The 13,922-nt window shown below is 37.6% G+C and overlaps 1 protein-coding gene across 2 annotated transcripts; it reads right to left on the reverse strand.

Moving 5' to 3' along the window:
• Window positions 1-5,814: 5,814 nt before the first annotated feature.
• Window positions 5,815-12,302, reverse strand: LOC131333381 (uncharacterized). 2 transcript variants are annotated; one of them, XM_058367865.1, is made up of 14 exons: window positions 11,978-12,302; window positions 11,800-11,847; window positions 11,633-11,693; window positions 11,455-11,493; window positions 10,671-10,795; window positions 10,434-10,568; window positions 9,423-9,499; window positions 9,005-9,279; window positions 8,215-8,271; window positions 7,945-8,113; window positions 7,027-7,084; window positions 6,858-6,943; window positions 6,714-6,770; window positions 5,815-6,289 (listed from the first exon to the last, which is right to left on the reverse strand). In XM_058367865.1, exons 1-14 carry the CDS (start codon window positions 12,147-12,149, stop codon window positions 6,209-6,211), a joined length of 1,440 nt encoding a protein of 479 aa, XP_058223848.1. In that variant the 5' UTR covers window positions 12,150-12,302; the 3' UTR covers window positions 5,815-6,208. The 2 variants fall into 2 exon arrangements, with proteins under 2 accessions (XP_058223848.1, XP_058223849.1); XM_058367866.1 differs by having other exon boundaries at window positions 10,671-10,775; window positions 11,978-12,009.
• Between the last annotated feature and the right edge of the window lie 1,620 nt (window positions 12,303-13,922).

Raw genomic sequence — 13,922 nt, forward strand, 5'->3', positions numbered from 1 at the left:
TTTGCTTCCTTCTAAGATATTAGTTTCGAAACTTCTTAGGTTCTACTATCAATTTTTATGGAATCAGTCCGTACGGAGCTACACTTCCAAAAATAGTCGAGGTGTACGTAAACTGGTCCGAACACTTGAGATCACATAAATAATGAAAGTGGATGAACATGATTTGCCAAAGAATCATTGGTTGATTTTAAAATTCTAGTTATTTAACAGTTGTTTTAGTTGATTGATGCATAGCTTCAATCCTACCATTAGGAACCCCCAAGGGCTGGCTTGGTGGTTAATCTATGGGTTTTAGGAGTTTGCTCCCTTCTAAGATATCAGTTTCGAAACTTCTTAGGTTCTACTATTAACTTCTACAGGGTTAATTCATACAGAGCTACGCTCCCAAAGATAGTCAAGGTGCACGTAAGCTGGCCCGGACACTCGAGATCACATAAGTAATGGTAGTGGATGAACATGATTTGCCAAAGAATCATTGGTTGATTTTAAAATTCTAGTTATTTAACAGTTGTTTTAGTTGATTAATGCATAACTTCAATCCTACCAAAGTAGCTTTTGACGACGATAGGTTGCCTTTACTGTTCAGTTGTCCCAATACCAGGGTTTACTACTTTTTTTTACGGTTTTTTTTATTGTTTCTGGCAAAATACTTGTCTGTGTGTAGCTGACATCCTCCCAAGTTTAGGGCCGATAAAGAATTAACAAGGTAGTATTTGAGTTTAATCTCATGTTTGTCTGGATAAATTTGAACTCTTTTTTTAAACTCTTTATGCCTTATTTGGATGGTGTTGTGAAAATTTTTTAGTTTGGTTTTTGGATAGTAAGTGGAGAGAGTAATTAGGGTAATAACTGGAGATAGGGGTAATGAGTGAAGAGAGATAGAGAGAGAAATGAGAATAATGATTAGAGAGTGAAGGGAGAAATGAGAGTAATAATTGGAAGCTAGTAGAGGTAATGAGTGTTTTTTGAGTTAGAATTTTTTTTTTCCAAAATACCATCCAAACAAGACATTAAGCTTTCAAACTAGGCATGAATTCGCTATCACTTGACTCGTTCAGCTTATGTTGTATAAAAATATTCAAGCTACTCCAGATCAGTAAGTGATTTGTCGATCGGGTTATAGTCCGTTTATGATTTGGTTTGCCCGATAAATATGTGGAGCTTAAGCATACAATTGAAGTTTGTCGAGTTTTAAAACAAAACTTGAACAGTTCATTGCTCGTCTTTTTTGTCATTTCTAAAGTGGCGTTGGCTATTATCTCCACCACCATCGTGATGCGGTTTCTTACCATTTTTTTGCAGGTAATGTTGGCAATTAAGCTGTCTACTATTTACTTTCTCAAACAAGCTTTTATCGGAAGCAAGAGTTTTGTAATCCGAAATGACAAAATCAAGATAGAGAGTGATATTGTTCACCGACATGAAAGGAAACAAAATTTTCATATGAGGTAAAAGTCTAAAATCACACATACTCACATTCACCGAGAGGTCCACGCACGTTGCAGTGTGAAGTTGTGCATGTCAATAGCATTGTTGAGGAGATAAATTATACTTAATCCATCACATTAGTCAATCACGTCGACGTATGAACAAATTGTTTCGAAGCCAGGTTTGAAATATGAAATTGTGGACCGACTGATCAAGCTATAGGATGGTATAATGTAAACGCGTGAACTGCATAAATGGTTGTGTGACTTGTGAACAAATATTGCAGTGTTGAAGTTAATTTAAAACACCCCACTTCAAAAAATAAATTAAATTAAATTAAATCACCATACCTTGTTCACATGGAGCAGCATTGGAATTTTATTTTATTTAAACTCGGAGGTCTTGTATACGACTCCGGCTAACAATGCCTTTCGTTTATAGGTCTAACAAACCAAAATGTGCGGTTTATAGGTCTGCCGTTGCAGCGCTAGCACTCTCTGCATCTATCTCTTTAGACGAAGTTACTAACAGAAACAGAATAATTCTGGACGAAGCACAAGCAATTTGGACCTGCAACAAGATCATGGGGTTGGGGTATGATGGTGAGGAGGATGAAGTCATAAGCAAATTTGCAGGTATGGTAGGTGAAGACTTGGACAGAGCTGACAAAGTGGCAGGGCAAGCCTAGCTTTCTATTCCATTGCAGGTCGTTTTTTGAGTCTTGTTTGTTGAATTTGGGGTTGCGAAGTGTCTTGGTTTTTTGGTGGGTGGGGTATCGTGTTCTATGTGGGAGGTGGGAGTGTCTTGATTTTTGGATGTGTGGGGTGTTTTTCTGTTGTTTTGGTTTCGTTGGATCCTTTTGGGGGTGGAGTTGGGCGTTATTTGAATTGATTTCTTGTCAATTCTTGGATCTTGTTTTCTGTATTAATATAATATCTTTTTTCGCCATTCAAAAAAAAAAAACAATGCCTTTGGTAACTTGGTACTTGCGATATTTATCAGCATGTAGGGCTTACCCTGCAGGGTCAGACCAAAGTGACCCTATCCAAAACTCACCAAAGAAATGAAAAGAAAAAAAAAACATTAGAATGTTATTTTGATGTCCCGCATAATTTTTTTGCGACTGATTATTTTCTTTTGAGGAAAGACAGGAAAGACCCCGACTAAATATAAATTTGTTCGACGACCAAGAAGTCAAGGTTAGAAGAGTTAAACCTAAAACTAGAGGAATTTGGAATAGTCAGTCATCCACCTACTCGGACTAGCTTGTAAGTTTCGAATTTCTAGTTTTGGAACCCGCCCAGGACCACATTGGACGACACAGAGAATTGTGGTGCGGACTGACTCACAAGAATGGAAGGCAGAATTTTTTGTACCGAAAAATCTTGTGTTTCTGTACCGAAGAATTTTTCGGCCGTTGAATTTTACATAAGGTTTTCGGAATAGAAGAGATCAGACCCCAAGACTCGTGCACCAATGGGACATGGCGTCAGCAGTGGAAGTGGGAGTCAAAACATACATAAGATTCCCGCGTACGATTTTTAAATTGCTAGGCTACCTGGCAATTTATTGATAATTAATCACTGTAGCGTAAGTGGAAATTAAGAAAGGATTAGTCTCCGGGACAATCCCTTTTAAGTTTGAAGGGGGAGAAAAAGAATCCAATTTGTTTCAAGTTTCAACGCCTAGTCTTGTTCGGTTTGGGTTTTGAGTGAGATTTTTGAGAGTAATGGATAGAGAGAAATAGATAAAGAAAATTTATTGAAGACCGTACTTAAAGATTTTTAGACCCAAAAACAAACAAGACTAGGTGAATTTAGGATATTCTATAGGTTACAATTTTGTCTCTGTTAGTATCATTTAGAAGGAACTGGAATCCTCAATCTTTAATTTGGACTCGACGTTGACGTGACGGTCCATTCGGATTTGTCAAAAATTACAATGATCGGATACTGGTTGATAGTATGATTTTGTAATGTATTTGTCTTCAAATAAATGGGTTAAATGAATTCTGATCCAGTGTTATAATATCATTTTTGTTGAAAATAAATGTTCCGAAATTACATCACATGGCATCCGTTCATCGTGGTTTTTCTCATGGTTAATGCTTTCAACAAGCTCCATAATATGAACGTTCTAGATTACCATATAACAGACATCCTGTTCCAAGTTCAAGGTTTGGACTAAATTGTTTTACATGAAATACAGGTATAAACTCGTCACTTCGAGTTTCCAGAATCAGTGAATCACCCCCTCTCTCACAGTAGTACAATTCTCAATGAGTTTTCTCTTCCACTTATTACTCGTAGTAGTATCTCTTTATCTCTCTCTCTCCACTTACCAAGCAACCTTTCGTTTTCCTTCTTCATTCAATGGTCTCTCTCTCTCTCTCTCTCTCAACTCTTACTTACAGGGTATAAGATCTAGGACACATACATTATACATACCTCATAAGTAACAACCCGACCAAACACCAGAGAGTTTTTGGGGTCCCTAGGAGTAGTGTCAGAAATACCATGAACCTAGTAGCCTTTGGTGTAAAATGCAAACAAACAAAAACAAAAACCCATGATAGAAAGAATGGTTAATCAGAAGTTGTAGAAACCTTTTGGAACAAACGATCTCTTAACCTGCAAAATATTCTTCTTGTTGTGCACATGCATGGCTCTGCTCTGCTCTGTTTTAGATGTCCACTACTAGTATTTAGGAAAAGCTAGCTAGCACATGGTTGAAGCAGGAGGAGGTACGGTTCTCTTTATCACAGTGACGGTTGAATCCGCCCAAGAGCCAATCCTTTCTTATTTTTTTATTTTTTTGGGGGGTTAATAGAGGCAGGAATTAGATTAAGAAAATCCTGATTATAATCCGCAAATAAGCTTAAGAAGCTCCCACTTGTTTCCTGATACTATTTTTTTTTCGGGGTAAGTAAATTTTATACAACCAAAAACATAGGAATAAGAGAACCAAGTCCACTAGGAGCTCTGATAAAATTTAAAAAACAAAAATTCCACTAGGAGCTATCCACCACCCCCGGCCAATAAGAATTACGATGCCAAACTCACACAGCACCTCGATTCTCTTTGTTAGCAACTGTTGGGGTCACCTCACCCCCACACGTTAGCATGTGAAACGACTGTGGGAGGAGGTATACGTAGGGATTAGTACGAGTTGCGGGCCAGTTATGAAACAACTGTGGGAGGAGGTGTACATAGGGATTAGTACGAGTTGCGTGCAAATTGGCCCGGGACACAAAACAAAACAGTAGAAGCTAACAAAACACCTACAGGGTCTAAAAACACCACTGCAGCACTAACCAAAGAGCAACACACCAAGTATGGAGTAAAAATGCTAGGGACAGATTCCACTGATCGAGCAGGTCGCAGCAGTTTGATTCTTGGCACTGCTCTTGACCCTCCTCCATGAGCTTAAACAAGCTCTTGATTCAGGAATCACCCACGTACATGAAGAACAGAGCAAACATCGATCCCTCTGATAGGTTCAGAAAAATTCTGGCATTTCTTTTAAGCCATACAAAGTAGCAGCAAGAGCAAGATTTTATACACTGAATGCTGGCTTAGCCCAGATGACTTCTTGATCTAGGCCCTACTGGACTTCTAAGCATTCCACACCACCTCATCAGGTCCCCCAAAATGTGAGAAGAAAAGGAACACTGGATGACTCAAAACCAATTGGCAATGAGTAGAAAGGCCGCCCAGACTCATACATTAGTTTTGGAGATTATAGTTAATCAATGTGGCACAAACTCTAACAAAAGTCATTTTTTAAGGTCACATGTAGCACAACACAAGGCTTCTCAGTGAGACACTTAAAGCTCAATTCGGTTTGGTTTGATCTTGGGCTAATCCAGGACCTAAAACGTTGATTAGAATAGTTCATTTCAAAACATCTAAAGGAAAAAAGAAAAAAAAAAAGTCATGCAAAAAATATGTATGCAAATGTACAATTTCCCTTTGTGGAACCAAAAACGGATGGTGTAAGACAAGATTCATATTTGTTCATTTTTCTTTCACAACATATCAACGTTAGATCGAGCTAAACTGGTGTAAACCATGGATGTGCTACTTTCTTTTTTGGGTATCCAGAAAATTAACAACGTTACAAATAGACCCTAGGCTGTCATCGTCAGTTAAAATACAAATAAAGAAGCAAGCCAAGCCAAAGCAACTGTGTATACTCTATGAAATGTTACAACATAGGGAGAAGTCATCTCTGTTTTGTTACTCACTAATGATACATGGTATAGGAATTACGGTAGAGCAGTATCCAGAGTACAGACATGGCAAAAATCATTTACATCGACTTAAACCAAACCAAACCGGGCCTTGTGTCCCAATCAGTTGGGGTCGGCTTACATAAATGCTATTCTTCCAGAGAGCTCTAAAATCATTTACCTCGACTTAGAAATGTATATTGTATAATGAAAGAAATTTGAAAAGAAGGTGAAACATGAGCCTGATTCTAAAAGCAAACGGCCTTCTTCTATATTCTGCAAATCTATTTGATCAGTATACTCGGCTAGCGAAAGCGTGAAACAGTAAAACCACGAAAACTGGTCTGCTGATAGAACAGTATTTTTACACTACCAAAAAAATACATAGAAGGTGACTAGGATTCCAAGAACATATTTTGAAGGACCGTAATCGAGATTTTTTCTGTTGTAGCACATCTTCGCAGCATGAGAAAATGTAGCGGTAAAAGTAGCTCTCCTCTGCTGCAAGTAAATAGCGGTAAATAGCTCTCCTCTTGTTGATTCACAATCTCAAGCAGCCGTGGCAGATAGCTTTCTTAACTTCCTGTCATGGTTGAGCATGGCACCCACACTCTCCACCACTAAAATAATCTGCACAGAAAAGAAAAAAATCATACTTTGAGAGAGCGAGAGAGAGATGAATCCCAATTCAATCACAAGTTTGAGCTGACAAACGCATGAGCATCAATATTATGTATGCTCCAAGAACTCCAAATAGCAAAAGAGAAGAGGAAAACTTTCTTCTTCTGGTTTGCCCCACCTGCACCAGGCTGTGCTAACTAAATAGAGCACACTGTTTTGCTAAGGAATTTGAAAAGAAAAGAAGGGGGGAAATCCTTTGTGCTGACGACAGTAAATGTCCATATTTTGCACTTGTGCTTACTTCAAAATTATTCCAGGCCATCGCTCAATGATGAAAACATCAGTTACATGATAGCTTGGAGCAGAAATTTCTTCATTGCCCATACCGTGTGAGTGTTTTCATAAAAGAGATAAAACTAAAAATAATACAGACCTGCAAGCAAGCATAAGCCATAGCAGTTGCAAAGTAGAAGTTTGCGTTGCCAGTGCCCTGTAAATCTCATTCAGTAAGTTAAAGATCCAAACAATGTACTTCTACTTGGGGTGACACTGTACTTAATTACAGATAGAAACGTACCCTCCATATCCATAGGTTGTGCATCACGGGGCTAAGGAGAGAAACTCCCACATATCCGCAGAAGAGGAAGAAAGATAACTGCATATCTGCGTACAATTGGATAGATATCCTAAGAAGTTGATCCCAGTAAAAAATCATACAAAAAATAAAATTGTTTCCGCTAACTTGCCTGCTAGTTCATTGATAAACAAGCCCAGTAAACCCATGTACAGAGCCAAATCTCCAACCTGATTCATTTCAAACAAGTCAAAATTATAAGAAAAACATTGGAATTAATTAGACAAATTAAGTTTCCATGACTTGTCCTTAAGACAAAATCAGGACAGATTGTTTTGACACTTCCAGTCGTATTATACAAGCTGGCTATCAGATGCAAGATGATTAAGCAGTCAATGCTTCAAAAATTCTGAGCAAATCAGCAATAGAGTACATTGTATGTACTTCTGGCATCTTGCATCTTGAGGGCAAGCCACCAAAGAAATGGTAAGCGGAAAAGATTCCCAAACAATAACCATGAAGAGTACGAGTCTATCTTTTTGCCTTTTTTCTGAAAGTAATTCAACGCAACTCAGGAAAGCCTTGTCCACAATATGTTTGCATAAACTAAGTGACTTCATTTTGCATTACTTTTCATCAAGCTCAATAACTCCTATCAAACTGCATTCAACCGAATCCCCACCTTATCATACTGATCTAAAAAGGCATCTGTGGAGCACCATAATTAGATGGAGTAGAATGCAAAAAAGATTCTGTACAGACGAAAAGACACAAGCACACGGCAGAGTCATTTAAAGCCAGCTGGACTATATGCACAACAAAATGTTATCTATTAGTGATATCCCCAAAATGAGATGTCAATGTAACTGCCATATGAATTGGAAGGAAAATGGCTCACCGCACGTGGACTGTAGGGGTCTTTCTCAAGCACCCATAAAAAATACAGTCTATAGTTTCCTGTTAGTAAATATCTTATTCCTGGACGGCAATGTAATTACAGTTATCGATGCATCAAGGGTAATGTTGTACGACAAAGTAAAGACTTAATATTGGACAGGTTACAACTTTCAAGAAAAAGACAGGAACTTACTGAAGGGTAAGATTTAAGCATGGAAGCGATTGCAATGTACACGAAAGCCAGAAAGCAAGGCCGGTGGTTTAGCCGTATGGCTAATGGCAATAGCATGAATAGAATATTTACATGGAAGACTATCAGAAAGAAATTTCTGAAAAAGTCAAAAACTTCGGCGAAGAAGTACCTGCATTCAAGTAGGCAAAGAAATCATAGAAGTGAAAAATTTAAATGTTGGGAAAAAACCATATCATGGATGACGACCTGCACAGATGAATTAGGACTCACCACAAGACGCCTATATTTGGAGCCAAGTCTTCCACAGTGAGAATAAACCCATAGGTTCTGCAAAATCCATCCATAAACATATGCAAAATTAATAAGATTTAAACAATTAATAGTTAACAAGTATGAAGATTAAACCATCTCAAGTCTCAACGACTGAGAATAACCACCAAAAAAAGGTATTTTCTTATCTATGAAAAAGTAATCTGCAAGTAAAATGTCAAAATTTCAGATATCAGAACTAAAAATTGCCAAATAGAAGTCCTTTCATTCCAACTGTTTGTGCAGGTGGATTTGCATAATAGTGGGTGACTGAATCATAAAGAAGCATGCAATGAATCACAAAAAGCACGGTGAACACAGTGTTGAAGCATCCGTTGTTGGATTAATACATAATTAGAGATGCACTCCATGAAAGTTTAACGGCTTGAGGAATTAGTTGTCATTTACAAAAAGGCTCCAAACTAAGTATTGTTATTTTTCAGATATCAGAACTACAAAATGTCTTCAAGCACATTTGCATATTTAATACTTATAAATTACAATCTTCTATTGTTCTACCAGGTGGGAGATGTGAAGTACGAAACTTACCATCGCAAAGAAGTTCCTATTTCTTTGCTATTCAGCAATCAAGGACAATGGTAATTCAAACAAGAACGATTATCCGCATTAGAGTAATTTATTGTATGTTGGCATGGTAAATTCACATTTTGAAGGCTTGGACGAGATCCCAGTAACTAAACTGGAAGTTGTTAGACTACAGAGTTGGATATGCTTGATTTCAGATTGGTACCTCTTAAACATCTCCCGAAGACCACCATACTGTTTAACAGAAATGGCACATAGAACTAACACATAGAATGCCCACATGCATGCCCACAAAGTGAAAAACACAACTGGCTTCCATGAGAACAACATTGGTTGCACTGATTGATTTGTCATTTCCTTGTGCAGAGATGTCCGTTCCTTGTCTTGACTGGAGCAGTCACATGAGGAACTCTCTCTAAATTTTTGCAGGAGCAATTTCCTTGGGGGAGCATCTGGACCGTAACCTAATAAAAGAATCACCTGGATGAAGCATGAAACATATTTTACCAGATAAGAGGTTGACGAATACGAACTGAAGAAAAATTAAGAGGAGTTTTTATCACACCACGTTATGTATGAAAATGAAGTTGTTTTAACAAGCACCAGAAGAAGGGAAGGGATACCGGTACAATCAGAATAGCAGGATACAAAGACAAATGTGTTGCCAAGACCCATCCAAAAGCTGCCAATGGAACTCGTCCTGCACTCCAACAGAAATAAGATACTAAATGGCCCAGTACAAAGTATAGGAAACTAATCTATTACCACTCATTTAACATGCCTCCCTGCCAACAATAAAGCGGTATCAGTAAGGAAAATAAGACAGAAAAAGAAAGGGCAGTTCCTGCATTTTAAAACCATGCAACACCTCCTCAACATTGTTCTTTTAATTTAAAGAAGACTTCCCTTTACATATTAAGATTTATGCACAAAACTCTAAGTTCTATATTAAAAAATCCTTGTAAAAAATTTACAAAGTTAATGACCAGCTTTATGAGATATGACATGCAAGCTATAAAAATCATTGAACTAACTAATTTGGATAGATATAGAAGTCAAAAGATAAATGATAATGATCAGCTTTATGAGATATGACCTGCAAGCTATAAAAATCATTGAACTAACTAATTTGGATAGATATAGAAGTCAAAAGATAAATGATAATCATAATCACCTACACCGTGTTTGGTTTGCAATTTTGAGATTTATTTTTTAGATAAAAAAGTTCCATAGATTTGCGAATTTTTCCATCTTTAGTAAATTTTTTTAATATTTTGACAAACTCTTTTACTTTTTGAATAGAGGTACGCTATGTACATCCAAAAAGTATAAAATAAGTAAAAAATTTGACAAAAAATAACTAAAGACAAAAAAACACGGATGACGAAATAATCAAAAGTTTTGGAGAGATTATTTCTGAGAAGAGAACCAAACAAAGTGCTACAGGTTTTTCATTGTTCCAACTTCCCAATAGGAGCAATAGGAAATATCCACGACTTGCACACACCTCATCCAATAAGGGAGAGAAAGAACAGAAGAATAATTTCTATCTCAATTCCATGGATTCACATTATGTCATCCTTGTAATTCTACTTAAAGAAGGTTGTACTAGCCATAGAGGCAAAGCTTCTTACGTGTACAGGCTCCATACAGCGACAACATGATGACCAGATTTTCAATTGGAGATGTAGACAAACCCACACAAGAGATTATGGTAAAAGGATTCCATAAGTAGACAAGAGCAGCAATATCCCCTGACGAAATAAGCTCTGCAAATATTATGGAATAGTGAGATTCATCAACTTCTGAGGGGAGAGAGAAACAATGGAATCCAACAGTACACTATGCAATCACATATATTTTACAATTACCAGAATTTTCCAACAATGTTACAAGGCCTAGTGATTTCAAGCTTTGATTATAAGCCATTTGAAGATTCAAGCCAGTTGAACGAATAAGCATTGCAGTGACAAAATCTGCAACCACAAAAACCAAACTGTATCCAAGATGTGTTGATATTAACAGAATAATAGAAAGATGGCAAAAGACTTATCAAAAGGAAGAAATCATAAGCCGCTTAGAAAGCAGAAAAGGACGTTACAGGGTATGAAATTAGAACTTCAACTTCCTTTACATTATTTACTAATACAAATCAACAAAACCAGCATCCAATTGACAGAGCTTCGAAAATCACAAAGTTATAGCCTCAACAATTTATGCAGAAACTACCAACATTGGTTTTCATAAAAAGCCCATCGATAAAACTTACTCTTGAAGCCTCAGTTACATAAGCCAAACCCTATCTCCATGTTGCAACTTGTGCAAACAACAACAATATAACTGCTAAACAGAAAAAGCATAACCGCTGGCAAAATTAGAAGTTGCGCTGAAGTTCTGTAACAGACACCCCCAATGTAAAGGTGTTATGCCTCTCCCGACCTCTATTGGATAACCAAAATAAATAAATAAATTCCTCAAGTAACAACTACAACAGCCAAGAATACGCAGCACCTCAAGGACATTAACCAGATAATACCGTTAAAGAAAATGAATTAAATGAACCAATAAGAAATTTTGCCAATGCGACGTCGATAAAAGAAAACAAACAAGAGAACTACATACGAAACAAACAACGAAATAGATGCAAAACTTTACCTGCAGATAAGTTGATTCGGCAGCCCTTCATTTCCATCCCTAACAAAAACACACAGTTAGTACCATACCTTACATTTTGTTTCTACACATACAAATCAACAGATGATATTGTATGGAATACATAAAATATCTACACACAATTTATACGTCCGAACAGTTGACTGAAGTCCACAAGTACCTTCTAACCGTAAGAGGACCTAGAATTGACAGCAAGAGCGGAGATCCATGATACATTGAGCCTACGGGAAAAGAAAAAAAAATTCACAAATCAAACGCGATAGAATTCAAATCAGTAATCCGATTAGTGATTACGGATATGTTAGACAGTAATGACGGAAGGCAAACCAGCATAGGGCGACATCGATGACTGCTTCAACCAGTAACCTTCAGCCACTGCAACATTTCGTAAATAAACAGCTAAACATACGAAATACACGTATTGTGCGCATACATATACAAACATACATAAGAGTGTACAGAGAGAGAGAGAGAGAGAGAGAGAGAGAGAGAGAGAGAGAATTACGGCGGCGCAAGCTGGTGAGAGGAGTGGAGACTTCGGGGCGGGCGGAGAAGTTGAGGTTTCGGGGGAAGTAAGCGAGTACTAGTCTGAAGATAACAGAAGCGAACGCCCAGCTCCAAAACGCCCATGGCTTATTCTTCTTCTTGTTCGACGTCTCGCTCTCTCTTTCCTCCATTTTCACTCTCAGATCGGAGCTAAGATTTTGGTACGGAAAAGCGAATCGATCTCCGAGCCTGGAGGGTTTGGTAGTGGTACCAGAGGGATATCGAGAGAGAACGACGTCGTGGCTTTTGAGGAATTTTTATTCGTAATCAAACTGGAATTCTTTGTTGCAACTTAAAACCCTAGGATTTTTTCTTGGTTTTACTTCTATCCCTCCCAGAATTGAGAAAGTACTTACGGCCCGTTTGGATGGAAGATTTATTTTGGATGGATATAGAATGTGGATGGATTTGAAGGTAGATATATAATAAGGGGTGATATGTTAAGAATGGTAAATTTGTAATGAGGTGTTTGGATGATTTTTTGAAAAGAGAGATTTGAAGGGTGAATATGATACGATAAGATGTAAAATGACTTAATTGTCCCACTTTGAATTTTTAATGTTCAAAATTGGTTTATTTCATATTAATTAAAATAAATAGATATTTACCATTAATTTTAAAATAAAATAAAATAATTTCATTTTAGAATACAAAATGTTTAACCTTAATTTCATTTTAGAAAAAAAAATTTCCGACACAAGTTAGAAACAATATTAATTATCAAAAAAAATTAAACAAATGTAAGTGGGAAGTGAGGAAGAGTTATATATGTATATATACATAATTGGAACTATACATAACCCTCCCATAACCCCATCCTCTGAAACCCACTGGTCATTCACCCAGCCCCCACCCAACCCGATGCTCTGCAACCCTTTGTCTTCTCCGACCACCGCCGTTGCCGCTGCCGCCGTCGATCATCTCCCCTCCGACCATCGTCGATCATTCTCCACCAATCCTTCACTCCCCACCAACAATCATCAAGATTCAACCTTGAATCTCGGAGTTCCAGCCCTAGTTCACTCACGTCAGTCAAGCCCAGATCGAAATCCCTTCATCTCTCTCTCAAATCTCAGTCAAAAAACTTTAATTCCACCACAAATCCCTCTGAACCCACTTCGATTCTTCAAGTTCTAACCTTCAATTTGTGAGTTCAACCACAAATAATTATTGTTGTTCTGGTTTTCAGAAAACAAAACAAATCGCCTGAGAAAATAAAAACGAGGGCCACCTGGATCGACAAGGGGGATTTGGAGGGGTAAAAACGTCTGAAACCCCCCGGATTTACCAACGACAGGGTCAGACCAGTCCTTCACAAATCCACCTGGAGGTGGATTTGAAGCCGCTCCAGTGTTCAACTCCGGCTTCCTCAAAACTCAACCAAACACCGGATTTGAGTGGGATCAGGACTACAAATCCGGCCGCCTCACAAATTTGCCTTCTTCTCCGTCATCCAAACAGGGCGTTAGAGCATCTCCATCCCAGAATTGAGAAAGTACTTGGAGCATCTCCAGCCTTGACCCATTTTAAGACTCAAATTTTAAAATAGGGCAAAAATCACAAAAATTTCTCTCTAATTTTTGACCCAAACCCTTTCTCATTTTGGGTTTTACCTATTTTTTTGCCCAAATCTAAGACAACTTTTGCCTTGACCTATTTTTTCAACGGTTAGTTAGAGAGAGAGAAAGAGGAAGATGTGTAAAATTTAGGTTTGATGGTTGAAAATGTGTCTACCCAAAATTTGACTCAAATTTGAGAAAAAAAATATGAGTGAAAGCTGGAGATGCTCTTAACAAGTTGTTTATGGCAGTAGTCCACTACGACCGCCTGAAAGTGGTTTAAACGGTTTGAATTTTAATAAAACTTTTTCGAAAAAATTTAAGTCGTTTTTGGAAAAGTTTTAT

The sequence above is a fragment of the Rhododendron vialii genome, chromosome 7a (genome assembly GCF_030253575.1).
Source record: "Rhododendron vialii isolate Sample 1 chromosome 7a, ASM3025357v1".
Taxonomy (NCBI): Eukaryota; Viridiplantae; Streptophyta; class Magnoliopsida; order Ericales; family Ericaceae; genus Rhododendron; species Rhododendron vialii.